The sequence below is a fragment of the Hevea brasiliensis genome, chromosome 15 (genome assembly GCF_030052815.1).
Source record: "Hevea brasiliensis isolate MT/VB/25A 57/8 chromosome 15, ASM3005281v1, whole genome shotgun sequence".
NCBI lineage: Eukaryota > Viridiplantae > Streptophyta > Magnoliopsida > Malpighiales > Euphorbiaceae > Hevea > Hevea brasiliensis.
In genome coordinates this window covers 4,166,722-4,189,808 of record NC_079507.1, presented here as the reverse complement: position 1 = coordinate 4,189,808, position 23,087 = coordinate 4,166,722, and the positions used below count along the sequence as shown (strand labels likewise).

The 23,087-nt window shown below is 34.4% G+C and overlaps 1 protein-coding gene across 1 annotated transcript; it reads left to right on the top strand.

Annotated features, from left to right (window-relative positions):
- The first annotated feature begins 8,350 nt into the window (after positions 1–8,350).
- Positions 8,351–22,559, top strand: LOC110640197 (uncharacterized). Its single transcript, XM_021791417.2, has 3 exons — positions 8,351–9,592; positions 9,829–9,954; positions 22,272–22,559. Exons 1-2 carry the CDS (start codon positions 8,492–8,494, stop codon positions 9,925–9,927), a joined length of 1,200 nt encoding a protein of 399 aa, XP_021647109.2. The 5' UTR covers positions 8,351–8,491; the 3' UTR covers positions 9,928–9,954; positions 22,272–22,559.
- The last annotated feature ends 528 nt before the right edge of the window (positions 22,560–23,087 follow it).

The following is a 23,087-nucleotide window of genomic DNA, read 5'->3' as shown; positions in this document are numbered from 1 at the left end:
TATTCACATTTTGTGTCATAATAAATATTTACTTAACTGGAAAAGTCGGCCAAAAATCGTCTCTGAAGGCAAAATGACCAAAATGCCCTCCGTTTGGCTTAACGAGCCAAAATTGTCTGTACCGATTGAAAAATTTTTCTAAACCTTTTCTTGGAATTCTAATGCCATAGAACCCTCAATGACTCTTCTCTGGAGTATCAAAAATTATTTTATGAATTTTCTCCTGGGTCTAAGGCTCCTAGTTGTGAGAACCGCAACTTCCCACTGGGTTACCCATCGCTAGAGCACCGGCTTATTTAAATTGGTTGTATTTTATTTCTAAATTTTTTTCTAAATTTTTCTTACTAATATTTGAGTTATTTATGACTCCTCACTCTAGTCTAATTATTTTTCCAGACGTTCTAGCTGTCCGGACCGACACTGATCACCGGAACAGTAGAATGTACGGAATTGCTACAGTAAGGGTGTTACATTATTAATTAATTTTTAATTTTTCTTTTAATTATCATAATTATTTACAATATTACCTTAACATTTGTTATTTAAATTATTATTTTCTTTAAAATTTAATTTCAAATCATAATTTAAATTTTTAATTAATTTTTAAAGAAAATAATAATTTAAATCATAAATGTTAAGGTAGTATTATAAATGATAATGATAATTAAAAGAAAAAAAAATAATTAGTATAAAATAGATGAAATGTGAAATGCTCCATTCAATGTACCTTACATCAATTAATACTCTCATGGTTGCACTATTGTTGGAGTTATATTGGTTCTCTTTCTCTTATCGCGTTAATTTCTTTTCTTTTTTAAGAACTATAATGCATAGTGGGCTTTTATTTAATCTACCTTTAAATTTCAGTCCTAATTAACATTTGAGGTCAAATAAATTTGGGCAAAATTTTTCTTGGTACATATTTTTCCTCGACTTTTATTAGTTAAACTTAAATGAAGATTGGTATTTACAAATTTTTTGAATAGCATGACTACTAATATACTAGGATAAATTTTGACAATTATCTCTAAACTTATCTAGTTATAACATTACAGTTCCTCAACTTAAAAATATAACATAAAACCCCATCAACTTTTAAATTTTGCACAGTAAAATCCCTCTAACCTCCAATTACCAATTTTTCAGTTAGACGCTGACCCAGACAGTTCCAACATAGAACTTAGTTAGTATTTCTCTTTTCTCTCTCAAGCTATATGTAAATTGAATCCTTTTTCTCTCTATAGACAGAATAATTTTTTATGCGTAAAGAGAATAATTTTACACTTTGCATAAGAGAGAAGAGAGAAATATTGACTAAATGTCATACGGGAGTTATTCACATCAGTTTCTAACTGAAAAATCAGTAATTGAAAGTCAGAGAGATTTTACTATGCAAAATTTGAAAGTTTAGGGAGTTTTATGTTACATTTTAAAGTTAAAGGACTGTAGTATTATAACTATATAAGTTCAAGGACAATTGTTGAAATTTATCCTAATATACTAATAGTTGGTAGAAATTGTGAAAAGGAGGAGTCATGGGTTGAAATTCGAACAAAGATCATGGCATCTGCATCTAATTTTAGAAAAAAAAAATTGCATGGTGAGTTTTACTCAAAGTGTTAAACAATTACATTTGATAACTTGTGTAGTTTTTAGGGGATAAATTTTAACAACTGTCCGTGAACTTATATAGTTATAACACTACAATTCTTTTAAAATGTAAAATAAAACCCTCTAAACTTTTAAATTTTGCACAGTAAAATCCCTCTGACTTTCAATTACTAATTTTTCAGTTAAAAACTGATGTGAATAGCTCCCACATGACGCTTAGTCAACATTTCTCTCTCATCTCTTATGCTAAGTGTAAAATTATTCTCTTTACTGATGAAAAATTATTCTGCCTCTAGAGAGAAAAATGATTCAATTTACACATGGCTTGAGAGAGAAAAGAGAAATAATAACTAAGCTCCATGCTGGAACTGTCCAAGTCAGCGTCTAACTGAAAAACTAATAATTAGAGGTTAAAGAGATTTTACTGTGCAAAATTTGAAAGTTGATAGGGTTTTATGTTATATTTTTAAGTTGAGGGACTGTAATATTACAACTAGATAAGTTTAAGGCCAATTGTCAAAATTTATCCAGTTTTTAGGTAACTTCTAATTGTTTCTTTTTTGTCTTATTTTTTGAATATCTTTTTGATAGTGATTTATGCTGCATATCTATATTTAGGAACTATTTTTATGCCCCAGTGGGCCTTAGGTTATGAACAATGCTGTTAGAGTTATGATTATGATAAGAGGGTTCGCGAGGTACGGTGTTGATGCGTGTCAGTATGTTGACCACTATGGGATCTCAAGCTAGATTGTTTTTATTTATTTATAACTATGGAAAGTCAAGTTTAATAGTTCCCTTTTGCAAAGTTTTGTTGATAGTTTTTACTATGGGCCTTTGATAGTTAGACATCATATATCCTTTTTTCTTGTTGTTTAGCCTTTTGCACTTACAAATTGCCGAAACATTTTGGAAGAAGGGCATTCTTTGTGTTATCTTATGGATGGTCATTGACTACATGGATGGTTTTCACTGTTTCACATTTGACCAGGTATGTTTCCCTTACATCCTTTGGATGATAAATTCATCCCTAATTAAATTGAAATGTTAGGTTACTGCATGGCTAAACGCTTCTCATTTTTTTTCCTTGAATAAGCTCAATGTGATCATATTTTCCTTGCCTCATTGCTTCTTGCTACATATTCACTGTTAGACAATGTTGAAATTTGCCACTTATGGATGAATGAAGAATGATAATTTTCCGCAGAGCATATTTAGTAGGTTGCATGACCCAAATAAAGGACGTGCTGATTTCCTAAGACAATAGCAATTTACAATTTGAGATGATCTCTCCAAATTTTGACCAATCTTCTATAGTCGATAGAAAAGCAAAACGCACCTCCTTGCAATCAATCTCTACATATGATAACCTTAATTACATATAGATATATATAATTGTATTAAAATTATATATATATATATATATATATATATATATAGTCCTTTTTTTTATTAAATTCTAATTCAATATCATTTTGATACGGTTATAATTTGATTATAGATAAATAATCAAAACTGAACCAAAACAATAAATATAAATTCATTTTAATATAGTTCGATTCTTACAATAATAGTTTTTTCAATTCTGATATAATTTGGTGTTATTTTTTGAAACCCTAAGACCATGCACTACCTTTATATCAAATGATTTATAGGTTATAATAATATTTTTATATAAATTTGTGTTAAATTTAATTACTTAAATTAAAATTAATTTAATTAATCTTGAAAAATTAATATTCAATAAAAATAATTCTAACTTAATAAAAATGTTTTATATATTTTAATATTTAAGCAGTTTTTTTATTGCTTAGTTTAAATATATAGTAATTGTAATTCAATATAAATAATTTATGGTGTTTAATATATTTTAAATTATAAAAAAATTGTGATAAAAAGTTAAATATTTATATTTTAATAAATATTAAATATTATAAATTAAGAATAACTTGTATTCATCACAAAAGTTTTTATACCTATATCGAAAAAAGTTCAAATCTTAATAAAATAAGAATTAAGACATATTTTTTTCTTTTTTTTGCATAACGTAAAATTTATTTTATAGTATCATATTATAAATATAATATAAAATTTCAATCTGTAACACCCTCACTGTATCCATTCCATACACTCTACTGTTCCAGTGACCGGTGTCTGTTTGGACAGCTAGAACGTCTATAAAAATATTTAAACTAAAGTGAGAAACCATAATTAATTCAAATATTAATAAGAAAAATTTAGGAAAAATTTTAGAAATAAAATACAACCAAGTTAAATGAGCCGGTGCCCTAGCGATGGGTAACCTAGTGGGAAGTTGCGGTTCTCGCAACTAGGAGCCTTAGACCCGAGAGAAAATTCATAAAATAATTTTTGGGACTCCAGAAAAGAGTCATTGAGGATTCTATGGCATTAGAATGAAAATAAAATGTTTAGAAAAATTTTTCAATCGGTACAGACAATTTTAGTCTGTTAAGCCAAACGGAGAACATTTTAGTTATTTCGCCTTCAGAGGTGATTTTTGGCCGACTTATCCAGTTAAGTAAATAATTATTATGACATAAAATTTGAATACATATTGCTAAAAATTAAATTGAAAATGAGTAGAGAATAGAAAAAAAGAAAATGAAAGAAAATGCTAATTATGACATCATATGATGTCATTAAACACTTACCCACCAATCCCCATTAGATAACCACTTAATTAACTAATAAAAGAGGATAAATGAGACAAAAAATTGGAAAAGCAATATGCTCCTTTCTTCCTCAACATTCCAGCCGTAACCCATTTCCCCAATCCAACCTCCATGAAAGCTTAAGGTAAGTTTGGAACCACCCACCAAATCACCTTGAAACCACTACCTTGCTTCACAAAAAACTGATCTTGCATCTTGAACAACCTCTAGCCAGCAAAAAGAAGAAGAAAGAAGGAAGTTTTGGATACTATAGTTAGCAAAAGAGGTTAGTGTCCAAATCTTTGATTGTTTCCTTTAAATTTTTGTTAGAATGCAAATTTGAGCTGGGATATGTGTAAGTTCATTGAAGATAAAAATGTTAAGGTGTTACCCTATTTTTGGCAGCCATGGATTTGTGGTGGTCTTGATGGTTTCTTTGGATTAAATGAGTGAATGGGCTGCCCTTGATATGATTGTATCACTCAAAACATTAGTTTATGAGTTTAGTGCAAGAAAATGTAACTTTGGAATGTTAGGGTTAGGGTTTGAAACTCAAATATGTGAGTAGATATAATTGGACACAAAATGATGTTGTAATGGTCAATTAGTGACCATTTGAATGTGTGTGAGGAGGAATTGAAGTAAGGATAACCAAGTTGACCTTAGGCATGCTGCCCTTGGTGACCTGCAGGACTGGTTGTGAGTCTAGCAGGTTTGGGCAGCCATAAATAGAGTTGTATAGGTTCAATTGGTGCAGGGCCAATTGAATATGAAACTAGACACATATTGGTACAACTTTAGTGAAGAAACCCTGCCTAGAAAACCAAACCAAGTTGACCTAAAAATTGCCCTAATCCGGGTGACTTGCATTCTGCCTGGGCAAAGACCAAATAAACAGTGTTTATTCATTTGGTCATAACTCAGTGTAGAAATGTCCAATTGACCTGATATTTTACCAGCAGAAAGCTGAGACATATACTTACAACTTTCATGAAAAACACAAATCCAAATTCTGACCATAACCTAGTCAAATTGCCAACCAAACTTAGGTTATCAAATCTGGCAGAACCAGTTTTGCCCAAAATTTTGGATTCTGTCCAATCCGACTAGTTATGGTGTTTAAGCCATAACTTAAGCTACAAAACTCCAAATGAAGTGATTCAAAAAAAAAATGTAACTAGACAAAATAAGGAACAACTTTCATGAAGACAATTTTGTTAAATTCCTACTGTACAAATGACCAATGGAACAGTAAATATGAGGCTTGAAATCTGAAAATTTTGAATAACTAACACTAAGCTTAGAAATGATATTGGCAACCAAAACCAACAATTTTAGAATGCAAAATGTGGTATGTTGGGAGTATTAGAACCAATGTACCTATTGTTTATGCAAAAGTCAATATTTTAGTTGGCTAATAAAATGAATAGTAACACCTAAACTTAAATTTCAAAAATTGTACAATCTAAAAGTGTAACATGCCCTAGTACACCTAGCAAGATTGGTTTGGATAAGTTGGCATGCCAATAGGATTCAGTTAGCAGTACTACACATGGCATTATGCCATTCTGTGATTTCATGGCTTTTAGCCATTCTGACATTGTGTTGAGACTTGGCCTTGTGCCTAATGTTATTACAGCTTATTAGCTATTCTATTGCACACCGGGAGACACATATGTGACCGATGGTGTGACGGCCCGAGGTACTTGATACCCAGTGCTAGTTTATCCATTTATCCAGTCCAGTCATCTAGTATAGGTTACTTGGGCAACCAAAAATGAAAGTGGATAAATTTAATAAAATTATAAATATAACAAGTACATAATAAATAAGACTACAAATAATTATCGAAAAATTATCTGCGTAAGATATCAGAATATGCACTGCATATTTATTTTTCTTTTTTTTTTTAATTTTATTATTGGCACCACTAAGCATTATTGCTTAGCGCGTTGCTATTGCCACATGTAGGTTCTGGAGAGACCAACTGAGAGCCCAGTAAACCACAGACTGGGTGAGACCTTCTGCAGCTCTGCATAGTATCCGTGTCACCTCACCGACATCAGTGCATTGGTAGGACACTAGGTTTCATTTTGGGCATTTTGTAATTAACTTTTATTTTCTCATGTGTAATTAAGACTTATGTAATGTATTTTGGTATTGATGTAAATAGTGAAAATTGTGCTTCTGAATGAAAAAGTGAATATTTATTTATGACTTTTATATAAATATCATATGAACTGAATGATTGAGAAATGAAAATGTTATTGAAAAATATTTAGATTTTGTTGATAAAATGGAGTTTGGGATTGATTGATTGAAAATTTAGGAAGTGTTTTTCACAGGTTCCGAAGAACTGTTTTCTCTATTTTTAGCCGGTACTCTGCCAGATTTTCTATAAAACTTGCGGAACCTCAAATAATTTATGATTTTAATAAATGACTAAAATGAATCATATTTCACAAATTGTATTTCATAACTATGAAAAAAATAAATTAGGAAGGATAAAAATAATTGAAATAAAATATGGTATTCTGATACACTGTGTGGCATATCTTGCTCGGCTACACTGTAGACGGGTAAGGGGCGTCACACAATCTTTTAAGGCCTTTATATGAAATATAATATAAAAAATGCATAATATGAAAACAAAATTATGGAAATACCCGTAAATTGATTTAAAATGTTAGAAGTAAGGATTGCTCCTCGTATCTCCGCTCCATGGAAAATTGAAGACAAGGGGGTATATTCATGGATTTATTTTTTTTTTTTTGTTTTAGTTTATCATTATATAATATAAATTTATTTATTAAGAAATAAATTATAAATATAAATTTTACACATAATCTTAGTAATATATTAACATTTTCTATTAAAAACAAAATATTTAAATACATAGATGCATAAAAATAAAGTAATTTTTGCTATTTTTACAAAAGAATTTCCTTTGACTATATAAGCAGTACAAGCCATAGCCACTTGTAAAATATTTAAAGTTTGATACTCTGATAGACCATCTAAATTCTACTCGTAAATATCTTCACCATCATATTTAACTTGAGTAATTTAACTTTTTTCTTCAAATTGTATATCAGAAGAAATGGGTCTTGAATAATAATTTTCAGTCTGAAATAAATTATATTATAATATTAGTTTAATGCATTCCTTGTAGTTTTTTACTATTATTTTTATTTTTCACGGGTTAATTTATTTTTATTTGAGTTAATTACTTCTTATAAAATTTTATATTTAATTAAAATTAAGTATAATTAGGATTAAAAATTTTAAATTTATATATACTCTAAAATTAAAATTTTAAATTTATATAAATTTTAAAAATTAATTTAAATAATAAAAATATAATTATAATTAATTTAAAGGATGAAGAGCATTATTGGCAATCTCAATTTCTCCAAAAATAGATGTATAAATTATAATTTAATATTATAAATTAACTAAAAGAATAATTTATTAATAAAAATTAAATTATAAATTTAATAATTACTCAATTTTAAAAGATAGTCTTAAAGGAAAAATATCATAAAAAATGAAGTTAAAATACACAAGCTTTTATAAAATATAAATGTTACAAAAAAAAAGTGAATTTGTGTACTTAGTTAATTATTAAAAAAATGGATTAATTTTTTTAAATGAAGTAATGATTTTGGGAAACAATTGATCGTACAATTATAATTATTATTTTATAAAATTTTATTTTAAATTATATTAAAAAATTTAATTAAATAAAATTTAAATATAGACAGAATTAAAAATTTTTAAATAAAATAAAATAAAATTTAAATTTAAGTAAAAATCAATCTAATCAATTGAGTTTAAAATTTTTAAAATAAAAATAATTATTAAATTATTTTTGAATTAATCAAAATAGAGATTTCAAATCCAACTAATTAAGTTTATTTAAATGTTTTTTAATTTTTTTAATATCATTAATAATATAAAGAAAATTCTACTTATTTTAAAATTAATTTTAATTTTTATTAATCAACTAAATTTAATTATTTATTATTATAATTAATTTTAAATTACATATTTCATTTTTACGGTATTTTTACCCAATGTTCTCCTCCTTCGTCTCGATACCCAAATTGTGAGCCTAAGCCCTCCATCTGAAAATTCTTCAGACACTTCGAATTGAAGATTAGCTCCAAACCTATTCTTCCTTTATCGAAACCGAATTCGCCGAGGAAATGAGTACAACGATTTACATGTTGTTGCGTCATGGATGTGGAGAAATGGTTCTCTCTATGTTTGAAATCAAGATCCCAAAAGATGAAACAGCGGAACCTCATCATCTCTCTGCGATTCTTGAATTTCCGGAACGAGAATATCCCAGAGGAATGTGCTCCGTCCAGTTGGGGTCTGAATTCTACTTTCTTGGTGGGGAACACGACTTGGAGGATCCCATGGCTCCTTTTGATCAATGGTTCCCAAAAGATGTGTATATCTTTGACCCTATTGACGGCAAAGGTTCGATGAAAAGGGGTGTGTCTATGAACACCGGAAAAAGTAATCCATGTGCAGTTGTGGCTGATGGTAAGATTTTTGTTCTTAGTGGCAGCATTCCTGCTGACTTCACTCTACCTTGTTATAACGAGAAAGGGATGCCCGTCGATAATTCTGTCAGATTCTTTGAATGCTTTGATCCTGAGAGCGATAAATGGATGGTTCTTGATGATCCGCCAATAGATATTCCGACCTGGTGGCACTTCTCCTTTGTTGGCGGAAGGTTTATTTTCTTTGTTGGCCGTGATGCAGACCATTTCAGGGTACTTTCAGTCTTCAATCTGGACACCTTAGAATGGACATCCTCGACGAAGTTGGAGAAAGAGAAGATTACCGATGACGATTTTCTCACTTTTACTGCAGTTGGGGAAGATAGCAGCGACAAATACCTTTATGGTTTGCATGGACTTCTCCACAACCGTATCTTAAGGTCAGGGCCCTTGTCTAATATAGACCAAAATCCAAGAATGTTCAGCAGCCTCCCAATCAAGACTATATCAATGAGGGAAGAAGTTGACTCTTTTTATGACTTGGATTGTAGCAGTTTTATTTTGCACTTGGGGAATCAGCGTTTCTGTTATCTGCACACTGGGACTCCTCGTCCTTTTAGATATCATGCTACTATTGAAGATGATTACCCCCGCACTCTTAAATTGTTTGTCTTCGAGGAAACCAACTGCAGTGCATCCGAATTTAATCCAAAAATTGTTTATTCTGCCAGTTTTGATATCAAAACTTCATTCATTAACAGGGGTGATATCATGAACTGCCATATCCTTAGCCCAGTAAGCTTTTAATTTTGTGTTTTTGTTACTGTCAATGATACATCTTTGCTTGTTCAGAACCATCCAACTTGTTACTGTGCTGAAATGGCTTAACCGTGCTGTAATTCTTTTCTGATGGGATCATTTTGGTTTTAGCTTGTATGAGGAAATTTCCTCTGTTGCATCTTCAGTGCTTCTTTTTTATTTGTGTAGTATTTTTGTTTGGCATTTGTTGGAATTTGATAATGGTTGTGCAGGGAGAGAAGCATGAGAGCATGAAGAGGAAACAAGAAGATAGCTGGAAGCATGAGAACATGAAGAGAAACAAGAAGATAACTGGAAGCATGAGAGCATGAAGAGGAAACAAGAAGATAACTGACAAAGTAAGATTAGATTATTGTTTGTTTCCTTCTTGCCTTCCCCTTTGTTAGGGTTTGAATCCCTAATGAGGCAGTTATAGGTAACTGGGAAAGAAAAGAATTAGGAAGAAAAGAAATAGAGAATTTAGAGAGAGTTAATAGCAGAGATAGAGAGAAGAAAGAATTAGAGAGATGAGAACTTCAGTTATCATTTCAAGTGTTCTTTCTACTTATTTATACGGCTTCAGCTAGCTTCAGTTATTCTAACTGAAGTAGTTACAGCTGTTCTTGTCTAAATGACTCCTCTTAACTACCTCTATAACAGTTCATCCTCTTAACTATTCTCTAGACTTCTTCCTTCTGTACTTTTTCCTCACATATTTAACAATCTTTAGCACCTTCTTGCCCCAAGAAGGGTGCAAAATTTGGAAATTTGGACATGATGAAAGAGGCATCCTCCCATGTTGCTGAATAGTGAAGCTATTTGATGAGAACTTTTGAGACTGGTAGGCTGTTCCTGGTGATAACGCGTGACTGCAATGCTTTTTCAGGGGCTACCTGCTGTAGTTCTTGCAACACCAGAAGCTCAATGTTAGAGAGAAAGAAACAGGGGAATAGAGGTAAGAATAGAAAGCAGAGAGAATAGAAGAGAGAGACTGTATTCTTGCTAATTCCTGGAATGAATTACAACAAGGTGACAGTTGAAGTATTTATAAACAATAACTGTCTTGTAAATACTTCAGCTGACGATTCTAGTTAACACAACAGAATTAGTTACGCTTCCTGCTAATTACTAACTCCTCAACTCTTCTAGAATTCCTAATCACATCTTATTCTTATATTTCCTCCTATAATATGTAACAATACCCCCTCCTCTAGTATTTTCTTGTCCCCAAGAAAGTGGAACTTCAGGGAACTGGCCTTCAGTAAAGCACTATCCTCCCAGGTGGCATCTTTTGCCAACAGATTAAGCCATTTTATAAGCCCTTGTTCCACATGCTGGTCCCCTCTCATGACAACTCGTCTACAATACCTGCTCAGGAGCCACTTGAATGTGATCATCTTCCATAATAGGCCAATCGGTAGCAACAAAAACACCATCTCCAACCTTCTTCTCATGCATAGACGCATGAAAAAACAGGATGAATAGTAGATTTTGGAGGCAAATCCAGGTGATAAGTCACCTTCCCAACTCTTGCCAAAATTCTGTATGGCCCATAAAACTTGGCAGGCAGCTCAAGGACTTGTCTTACATCAATTTAAGTTTGCCTGTATAGCTGGAGCTTCAAATAAACCCAATCCCCAACACCAAACTCCCTATCAGTCCTCCTTTTGTCAGCCTGCTGTGTCATTCTGTTCTAGGCCACTTGTCAATTCTCTTTCAATAGATGCTTAAGCTGCTGCCTCTCTTTTAATAACTTCCTTACAGCTCCTACTAATGAATCAACTGAAGAATCTTCATGAAATGTGGAAGGAGCATACCCATACAATGCATCAAATGGAGTCATTTGAATAGCATTGTGAGAAGATGAATAGTACCACCATTTTGCCATAGGCAACCAAGACCTCTAATTAGTGGGCTTTAAATGGACCATGCCTTAAATTGGTTTTAACTCCCACATGCATTTTGTCTCTGTAACACAGAATCCCATTTTTCACCTAACACCCAGAAACAGCATCCTTATCCAATGACAGCCTCTTAATTAAATCAGAGGCTCTCCCATAAATAGCAATCAACTTTTGCATCCAAGTAAGAATTACCACTGAATACATAAAATAAAAGTGGGTACCCACATCAATAGACCTCCTGGATAAAGCATCTGCCACCTTATTTTTAATACCCTTCCTGTATAGCATTTTATAATCCAGTTCCAAGAACTTGACATACCTCTTTGCTGCAGATTATTATTTAACTATACAAAAGTGGCATTAATTTCGGAGTGTCCACCAAAGTGAGATTTGTGATAAAGAGCCAGTAGATGCTCTTTTAAATTCCTATTACTCCCTACATACAGCTTATCCTTATAAAGCAAGAGGCTATCCTTATAAGAGTACCCAGGATGAGCCTGCTCATCTATTGAAAGATGAGATATTAATTCTGCTGCTTTAGGATCCCCATCATAATTGTGAGACAATTGAGTCATCCAAGTAGAGTGCAAGGAGGCATGAAGAGTGTAATTCAGCATCTGCTACTGTAGGTTTTCTAGACAAAGCATCAGCAACTTTGTTATCTACACCCTTTCTACACAAAATCTTGTATTGCAACCCTAATAATTTAGAAACACCCCTTCATTGCGAGTTGGTATGCAATATTTGCTCCATCAAGTGCTTAATACTCTCATGGTCAGTCTTAATAAAAAATGGACCTTGCTCCAAGTAATATCTATACTTGGAGACAACAAAAGTAATGGCCAACAACTCTCTGTCACAGACTGACAAGGCCTTTGTTTTGGGACCAAATGCCTTAGAGAAATATGCAATGGGATGCCCTTTCTGTTGCAAGACTGCCTCCATCCTAGAACCACTAGCATCTATTTCAAAAGTAAATGGCTTAGAGAAATCAGGAAGTGCTAATACTGGTGCTTGAAACATGATTGTTCTAAGATTATCAAATGCATATTGAGCTGCATCAGTCCATTGGAAAGCATCCTTTTTTAACATATCAAGAAGAGGTTTCGATTATACCATAATTGTGGACAAATTTTCCATAATACCTTCTCAATTCTTTCACCGATTTAGGGGTTGGCCAATACGTAATGACTTGAATCTTGGCGGTGCAGGGCAACTCCTTTCCAGATATATTAAGGCCCAAATAATCTATCTCAGTTTTGCTAAATGGACACTTACTGAGTTTGGCATACAGCTGTTGTTGTTTCAACACTTCAAACACTAATTCCAAGTTTTGCAAATGTTGTTCCCATGATGAGCTATGTATGAGGATATCATCAAAGAATACTGACACAAACTTCCTCAAATAGGGTTGAAATATGTGATTCATAAGAGCCTGAAAAGTGGCAGGCGCATTTGTTAGCCCAAAGGGCATAACAGTAAATTCATAATGCCCATTATGGGTCCTAAAGGTTGTTTTATGAATATCAGGTGGACTCATCCTGATTTGGTGGTAACCTGCCTTTAAATCAATCTTAGAAAAGATTAAAGCACCATGAAGCTCATTTAAAGGATCATCAATTATTGGAATTGGGAACTTGTCTTTAATAGTGAGGTCCTTTAACTTTCTATAGTCAATGCAAAACCTCCAAGAACCATCCTTTTTCATACAAGAAGTCTTGGAGAAGAATAAGGACTGGTGTTGGGTTGTATGACCTCATTTTGTAACATTTCATCCGCCAATTTCTCTATTTCTGCTTTCTGAAAATGATGGTACCTATAGGGCCTAATATTCACAGGTTCTGCTGTTGGTACAAAGGGAATAGAATGACTGTGACTTCTAATTGGTGGTAAGGTCTTTGGATCTTCAAAAATACACTGATACTTATTTAATAGATTCTTTAATTCAACTGAATTAGTATCAGGAGTATTTGAAACAACATTACCTACTGCAGTAATTTGAATGCAGTTGAAGGTGATCGAGACAGTTCCACACAGAATAAAGGAGTTTGAAAATCCTTCCCTTGCTTTTGTAAGAGCTGCTGATAACTCAAACAATTTAGTAGCTTGGATTGAAACCCCATATCACTAACTCCCTGCAATATTATCTCCTTCCCATCCTTCTTGAAACTGATTTTAAAATACTGGAAATCAAATAAAATGGGATTAAAGTGTTTAAGCCAATCAACTCCAGGGATCATATCAAAATTGCCCATTTCTAACAATCTGAAGTCAAAGCTGAAAGGATATTGATGAATCTTTTAGCTAAATGCTAGCAAATACAAGTACTAACAATTTTTCTACCATCTGCTACCTTAAAAAAAATTGCAGTTACTTCTACAAATGGAACTTTCAATTCCCTAGCTACTTTGGTATCCAAGAAGCTATGCTACTTCCACTGTCCACCAGAATTAGGAAAATTCCCTGTTTTGAAACTTGCCAATAACCCTAATAGTTTCAGCCTTTTGAATTCCCTTCAAAGCATGAACTGAAAGAGTTATTGCCTTATCATTGTCGGGTAGTACATCTCCCTGCATTGCATCATGCCATTCTTCCTCCTCTTCTTCGTTTCCCTACAATAGGAAAATTTCTCTTTCCTTCTTAGTCACTTGCAAGGACATTAATGTTTTCTGTTTACATTGATGGCCAAGGTTGTATTTTTCTCCACACTTAAAGCAGGGCCTGGGTTGCTTAATTGAATTTGGATTAGTGGAATTGATGGAATCAGTCTTAGTGACAGGGCTGATTTATAGAAGATTGACTGGTAGTAGGTAAGGTTTTCTGCACAGAATTTGATTGTTTTGAATTGGAATTCTGGTCTATCATTGGAGGTTTGGGAGCATAGGGATAACTTTGACAAAGGTTGATTAAATTTATAGGTGAGAGGTGCTGAAGGTGAGAAAGTGTTAGATCTGTCATTAGCTTGGTAGAGTCTAGAGTAAGGAGTCGGTTTCTTGGTAGAATTTATGAGTTGTTCTTGCAATCTTGCAACCTCAATAGCTTGAGAAAGATTAACTGGTTTCATCATTTTAACCATGGGTCTAATGTCATTCCTTGATCCACTAATAATGCTTGACAAAAAAAAAAAAAAAAAGGAAGCTTCCCCTAGGTTAGGCATAACTCTTTCCAACCTGATTCTCAATCTTCAAATCTATCTCGATACTCTTCAAGAGCGCTTTCTTGCCTTAATCTCATAAATTTTTCAACTACATCTCCCAATTCTTCATCCCCACACATGCAACACAATTCCTTCTCAAAATCTTCTCTAAGAATGATCTCTATCACCCTTACCCCAATTATGATATGCATCAACTCTTTCTATCAAGAATAAACTTGCTATTCCCATCCTCAGGAACGCCATACATCTCAAAATACTTAGTACATTTCCTTAGCCAAGCCTTAGGTTCTTTGCCATTAAAAGCAATCAATTTAACTTTTGGTAAAATCTTGGACATACCTTTTGCATCCATTGCAGATCCAGAGCTATTGTTATCACCTTTCTGAGTTACATTATTGTTCTCCTTTGATGTGGGAATAATTCCCCTTCCCCCAATAGTAGCAACAGAGGCACCAGCTTCCTTATTGTCACCCTGATGCATTCCTCTGCTTTTTTCAAGTAGATTTCCCCCAATTTTGGATCACAATTCTTCCAGAAGAACATTTATGGTATCAATTTTACCTCTTTGAACTCCTTGTTGAACACTTTGCTTAATTTCTTCTTTCAATTCCTTCTTATTCCTTCTGGTTTCCTCTTTCAAGAAATCACATCCGCTATGATAGATTAACTTTCTGTCATTCTATATGAGACTACCACAGGCTAACTAAAGCATCACTTAATTCTTCACCAGGCTACCAAGAAACACAAACCCAGTGCCACAAATAGAAACCCAAGAATCAGTAATCGAATCAAGCAAAAAACGCACAAGCTAGAGAGAGCAACACCAAAAATAGTATGAAACAAAACCTGTAGTCAGAAAGGATGAGCAGGAGCATTTTCAAGAAGTCACCAAATAGGGCAGTAGCACACTAGGGTGGCGTCCCCTCTTCAAGTCGACGAAGTAGGGGCAAGCCGGAGCGAAAACGATCACCGAAAACAGCCTCACTTGTCGAATTGTGGGGCGAGGTCAATGGAACAAAAAGGGCACGTGAAGGCCATATGTTCTTCCAGGCGCTGAATTCTAGGGGAAGGCCGGTTGATGGCCAGCGGTGCTTCTAGGGTAGGACGTGAGAACAAAAGATCATCTTATATGGGGGACCTCATTTCACATTGGGTTTGGTACACACAGATAGAGTTCGAAGACTGTTAGGGTTCAACCCTAATTTATCCTCTGAATGCAAGATTGAAAACAGATCAAGAGAATAGAAGTAGATGAGAAGAGAATTTAGATTTAGATGAGAAAAGAAAAGAGTAGAATGAGAGAGAGAAAGTCTGTTATTGATTCATTAATGGAATGCCTGAATACAGATGAGGGTCTTTCCTTTTATAGAAGCGATTACACAACTAATCGTGACCTTTTGTTTTCCTTAGCCGTGACTGTGATTCAGTTCTTCCTTCTAACTTCGTCAACAACATTTCCCTCCAAAACATTCTCTACTAGATTATTCTGCCTAACATTATTATTTCTTTTCTTCCTTCTATAATATGTAACAATACCCCCCCCCCCCAAGACAATCTTCTTGTCCCCAGGAAGATTTGAAGTCAGAAATGTGGCTCTGGATTAAAGACTGATCTTCCGATGTAGCTTCCTACTCAGGATAATGATGCCATTTAATGAGGCCTTGAAGGACCTGTTGCTGTTGCCTAGTTACAATTCTTGTCTTCAACACCCTCTCAGGAGCTACCACAATCATGTCATCCTGAAAAGTGGGAAAATCTTGGACTACAACATTACCTTCACCTACTTTTCTCTTTAAGAGTGACACGTGAAAAACATGATGAATGGATGCTGTGGGAGGTAACTTCAATTTATAAGCAACAGAATCCACTATAGCCTCTACCTGGAATGGACCATAGAACCTTGCTGCTAGCTTGAAATTCTTTCTTAGAGCCACCGATGTTTGTCCAGTAGGGCTGCAACTTAAGGTAAACCAGTCCCCACTTCAAAAGTCCTCTCGGATCTCTTTTTATCTGCATCTTTGTTTCATCCTATTCGAGCCATTAGTAGATTGTCCCTAATTAGTGAGACATGTCTGCCTATCCTTCACAAAGTCAACAACAACACCTACAACAAAGATTATCCAAAGCGTAAATGTCAAGGGAGGTGGCTTGTAACCATAGAGAGCCTCAAATGGAGTCATTTTCAAGGAAGAATGATGGCTAGTATTATACCACCACTCAGCCAATGGTAACCACTTGGCCCAAGAATGTGGTTGTTGATAACAATTACACCTCAAGTACCCTTCCAGACTTTGGTTTAGCCTTTCAGACTGACCATCTGATTGGGGATGGTATGCTGAAGTATAAGCCAATTTGGTTCCCAACAACCTGAATAGTTCTTTCCAAAAAGAACTAGTAAAAATCTTATCTCTATCAGAGATAATAGTAATAGGACAACAATGTAATTTGAAGACAAAATCCAAGAATAATTTGGCAACATCAGAGGCAGAAAAGGGATGCTGAAGTGGCAAAAAGTGAGCATACTTAGTAAATTTGCAAATAACCACAAGAATGGTGTCTTTGCCTTTGGACTTTGGCAACTGCTCCACAAAGTCCATAGTGATGTGCTGCCAAGCTTGATGAGGAATGCAGTAAGAATGTGACCCGGTGGCACAAGTCTCAACCTTACACCTGGCACAAACATCACAACTTCTTATCTACTCAACTACTGCCTTAAGCATCCCAGGCCAAAAGAAATGCCTGCTAAGTCTCACTGTAGTAGCATTAATTCCTCAGTGTCCTCCTAAGTGTGAATTGTGATAGAGAGCTAATAAATGCTCCCTCAAATGTCCTGTTCTACCCACATAAAGTCTGTCTTTGTAAAACAACAATCCATCTTTCAGAGAGTACCCAGGATGTGCATTTGCATCAATAGAAAGGTGAGAAATTAAGTCATTAGCTTGCTTATCAGTAGCATAGCTATGAATTAATTGTGACATCCAAGTAGGCTGCAGAGAAGAAGAATGCAAGGCCAGTAAAGTAGCTTCCAAAGGTGCAAGTCTCCTAGACAGGGCATCTGCCACCTTATTATCCACCCTCTTCTCAGATCGGATTCTGTATTGCACTCCGGCAATTTAGAAACCCCTCGAAGTTGCAAGTTAGTATGCAACCTCTGCTCTAACAAATGTTTGATACTTTCATGATCAGTCTTTATGAAAAAGGGTCCCTGTTCCAAGTAATGTCTCCATTTTGACACAGTAAATGTTATAGCCAATAATTCCCTTTCATAAACTGATAAAGACCTTGTCCTAGGACCAAATGCCTTAGAAATGAAGGCAAGTGGATGCCCATCCTGCAGCCAAAGCTCCCATACCCATACCACTAGCATCAGTCTCCACTATGAAAGGTTTTGTAAAATTTGGCAAGGCTAACACAGGAGCTTGGGACATAGCAGCCCTAAGTTGCTCAAAGGCCTGTTGTGCTTTCTCATCCCATTGAAATGCATCTTTTTTGAGTAAATCAGTAAAGGGCTTGCTAATTATTCCATAATGAGGAACAAATTTCCTATAGTAGCCAGTTAATCCCAAGAAACTCCTGAGTTCTTTAACTGATTTGGGAGTAGGCCAAGATATCATGGCTTGTATCTTAGTAGGATCAGTTGCTACGCCTTTGCCAGAAATAATGTGTCCCAAATAATCAATCTCATGCTGCCCAAAAGAACACTTGCTAAGCTTAGCATACAGCTGCTGTTGTTGCAGGATTTTAAACACTTCTTCTAGGTGCTACAAATGCTCTTTCCATGAAGAACTATATATCAAAATGTCATCAAAGAATACCAAAACAAACTTCCTCAGCAAAGATTGAAAAATGTGGTTCATAAGAGCTTGAAATGTGGCTGGAGCATTTGTCAACCCAAAAGGCATGACAGTAAACTCATAGTGCCCATGATGTGTTCTAAAGGCTGTCTTATGAACATCTGAGGGATTCATTCTAATTTGATGGTATCCAGCTTTCAAATCAATCTTAGAAAAGATTGAAGCACCGTGAAGCTCATCTAGAAGATCATCTATAATAGGAATTGGAAATTTATCTTTAATGGTGAGATCATTCAATCTTCTGTAATCAACACAAAACCTCCATGAGCTATCTTTTTTCTTGACAAGCAACACTGGAGAAGCATAAGGGTCATTACATTCTACTGTATGACTCTACTCCCTAACATTTCTTTCACCAATTTTTCTATTTCAGTCTTTTGGAAGTGTGGATACCTATATGGCCTGATATTAACAGGCTGAGCAGATGGCAGTAAAGGAATTGAGTGATTATGGCTTCTAAAAGGTGTCAACACTTTAGGATCCTCAAATATACAATGGAATTTGTCCAATAATAGTTGCAAATCCATAGGATAAGTAGTAGAGGATGAATTAGTTGCCATGGCGATTTTCTGACATTAGACCCTGACTGGAGAAATTTGTAGACATAATAATGGGGTTTGAAAGTCTCCTCCCTTCTTATGAACTAGCTTACCACAGTTCGTACAATTCAAAAGTGTTTGCTGTGTAGTAGCATCTGTGATTCCTTGTAATGTAATCATTGTACCACTCGTGGAAACCGATCGAGGAACTCTCAAAGTCAAATAAAATTGGATTAAAAGTTTTCACCAATCAACTCCAAGTATTATATCAAAGCTCCCCATATCCAAAGAACTCAAGTCAAAACAGAAAGAATAATGATGCATTTTCCAGTTAAAATTAGACTGATACAAGTCTTGGAAATTCTTCTCGCCATAAGCTCTTTATCGCAAGCAATCACATCTACTACAGCACCTTCAAATCCCTTGATACTTTAACTTCTAAGAAGCTATTAGTGCTGCCAGAGTCAATTAAAATCAATAACTCCCTGTTCTTATGCTTCCCTAACATCCTTATAGTTTTTATCCCCTGTCTACCCTCAATAGCATGTACAGAAAGGGTTATTTCATCTACTTCTCCGCTTCCATTCCCTTCCATAACATCATGCCACACTTCTTCCCCATCTTCCATATCCTGCCCTTGCATTTGAAATGTAGATTCCTCATATTCACAAGATTGAATAGCGATCACAGTTTACATTGCTTACATTGATGACCAGAAAGTACTTATCTCCACATTTAAAGCGGGGCCTTGGTTGTCTAATGTTTTTGGAATTAGGTGCGATATTAGGATTTGGTCTAGTAGCGCTTTGGTTGTGAAGCTTGACTGGTTGCAAGTCTTGGTTTTTGGGTGGAGATGGGTCATTTGAGTTATTATTTTGATCGAATTGGGTGGTTTGGGTGCACAAGGAAAATTTTGATAAGTTGGGGCAGATTTGTAAGGAAAAGATGATGATGATGGAACAAAGGAAGTTCGCACTGCTCGTAGGTTCGGTGAAAGAATTAGGTTTCTTACTACAATTAAGTATTTGTTCTTGAAATTTTGCAATTTCAAAAGCGTGGGCAAGGTTAGTAGGTCTCATCATTCTCACCATGGGTCTAATGTCATCTCTCAATCCTCCAATGAAACCAGAAAGGAAATAGGCTTCTCCCAAACTAGGCATCACCCTTTCCAGCCTTATTCTAATATCCTCAAACTTATCCAAGTATTCTTCAATAGATCTCTCTTGTCTCATCTTCATAAATTCTTCCACAATATCCTCTAGCCCTTCCTCTCTAAATCTTCCACACAATTCCCTTTCAAAATCATCCCAAGCATGAGATCCATCCCCCTTTATCCAATTGTGATACTGTGCATCACCCTATCTATTAAAAACAGGCTAGCAATTCCTACCATTTGATCTTTAGGTACTCTATACACCTCAAAGTATTTGATACATTTTCTAACCCAAGCCCTAGGTTCCTTCCCATCAAATGTCACTAATTTGACTTTAGGCAAGATCTTTGACATACCTTCATTGTCTGCTGTAGATCCAAAGATTATTATCTTCTTTACATTCTTGATTCCCATTCTCGTTTGGTTTGGGCAGAATTCCCTTCCATCCGAGGAAGCAGCGATTCTGAGATCCACTACTTCATTTTCTCCAGAATTATTTCCCTTACTTTTATCCATCATAACAACTGCAAACAAGGATCGCATCTCCTCCAAGGTCTTGTCTACATTTTGCTTAATTTCTCCCCTCAATTCTTCCTTATCCTTCTTCGATACCTCCTGCATAACCCTAATTTGTTCCTCCAATTCAGCTATTTTGGCTGAATTAGTTGAATCCTGAGTAACTACTCCAGATCTGGTCATCATGCGACGCTGAATCACAATTGCAGATCTAATCCCGTCGTAACCTTGCTCTGATACCAAATTGTTAGGGTTCAACCCTAATTTATCCTCTGAATGCAAGATTGAAAACAGATCAAGAGAATAGAAGTAGATGAGAAGAGAATTTAGATTTAGATGAGAAAAGAAAAGAGTAGAATGAGAGAGAGAGTCTGTTATTGATTCATTAATGGAATGCCTAAATACAGATGAGGGTCTTTCCTTTTATAGAGCAGTTACACAACTAACTGTGACCAGATTCAGTGACCAGATTCAGTTCTTCCTTAGCTGACTGTGATTCAGTTTCTTCCTTCTAACTTCCTCAACAAAATTTCCCTCCAAAACATTCTCTACTAGATTATTCTGCCTAACATTATTATTTCTTTTCTTCCTTCTATAATATGTAACAAAGACATAGGACTCTTGAGAGATTTCAAATCAGAGAACTAAAATTCTCAAAGACAAAAATATGCCTATACACTTGGCTATACAAGGAATACATAATAATTAGGAATATATAGTTGACTTTCCCTAACAGCTCTTAAGCATTGTTTTGGCGAGAATAAGTAGCTGATGCATTTAGTCATATAGCTACTGTTCTTCATGAAATGAGTGAACATGTCATTGGTTTCGATAGGGTGAGAGATGATGATGATACTTGTTCTGACTTTGGTCTCATTTTCTAGCAGGAAATTGCCTAATACGGTTTGTAGTTTAATGCATCCATAATCATAAGCATAAATAAAGTCATTAGGAAACTGTCATTAATTTGCAAGCACTTATTCTAGTGATTTGATATAATATGGTATTCTTGTGGTTCCACAATCCAAACAAGCTTCTATTTGAATACACTGCAGTGTTTCTGCCTTTGAGGAGGCTTGCTTTGTTGTTTTTTTTCATATGGTGAATGATTGAACTACTTGTTTTGAAAACCTGAAGTGTTTGCTTGTGTAAAGATTGATGTACAAGAGTAGTGCCTGATTTGGAAATGAATAGGCGTATGAATTTGGAAGATAAAGATTTTAAGATCTCTGTGTTATCTTCTAATCATTGCATGGTATTCAAGAGGCATGATTATTCAGTTGTGTAAATTTTGATATTGTGGCTATAAACACCCAGGGAGAGAATTTATTTACTCCTTGCATTTTCATTTTTTCCCCTCTTTTTATTAATGGGAATCTTTTAAATCTTTTTTTTTCTATATAACATGGAAGGACATGGTGATTTTATTTTATATGATTGTGGTTGCATTAAACTGTATTATGCAATTTACTGTTAGAAAGTGATTATGTTTATAGCATTTCGTTTGTTATAATTTTGTTTAATTTAACACAATTGTGAAATAAAATTTGCAGGGAATTTTGGTGGTGACCAAATGGAGATTGAAGCAACAATTGGTTAGAAATAGATCTACTATTTTGTGGCAGAGGCTGTAGCACATGCAACTTCATTCCACATATTGACATACATGCAAATTCATGTATATCTGATGGAGTCTTTCTTTAATATTTTGTTTTGAAGCTGGCTTTGTGTTTTAGTTGTTGCTTTGTAGGACTCTTGTAGTTGTTCCAACCATGGAAATGGTTTTAGTTTGAAATTTCTTGGACTTGGATTAATTTATTTTTATTTTTATTTTCTTGGCATTTCATAGCAGTTGGACTAACATTTTCAATGATGTTTATTCCCTATCTACAATCTAATAAGACGTTAGTTTGAATTGTTGCCTGAGTTCCATTGATGGCATCTAGTGATTCTAAATTAAGCAATCGAGAAAAAGTTTCATCTCTTGATCGTAAATTAAGATAGCACTGGCAAAGTAATTTTGGGTTGTAGTCAGGGCAACGTATTTAGAGATTCCCAGCGCCATACATTCACCTTACAAATCCCTTTTGTATTCATTAAAAAAAGTCTTCCATATCCAAACCAAATTAGGAAGTTTATGGCATGATCCACATCCAAATATAAGCAGTTTCATTTTAAAAATATAGGTTTTCACGTGGAACACAGATTCACATGGTTATGGTTCTGATAATGTACCCTTGTATCAATCACATCATGGGGTGCTAGCTATTCTTCCAAGTGGTGGAGTTCTTGCTGACAACATACGATGTTGTGAGGTAAAGAGTTAGCAAAACTGTTTAAAAATCTTTAAGCTCACTCTTATATCTTTA

What these genes read in the sequence shown, in the direction of transcription:
- LOC110640197 (XM_021791417.2), top strand. Translation starts at nt 8,492, where the DNA reads ATGAGTACAACGATTTACATGTTGTTGCGTCATGGATGTGGAGAAATG. An exon ending in ACTGCCATATCCTTAGCCCA is followed by an intron (nt 9,593 to 9,828) that starts GTAAGCTTTTAA and finishes ATGGTTGTGCAG; the next exon opens with GGAGAGAAGCATGAGAGCAT.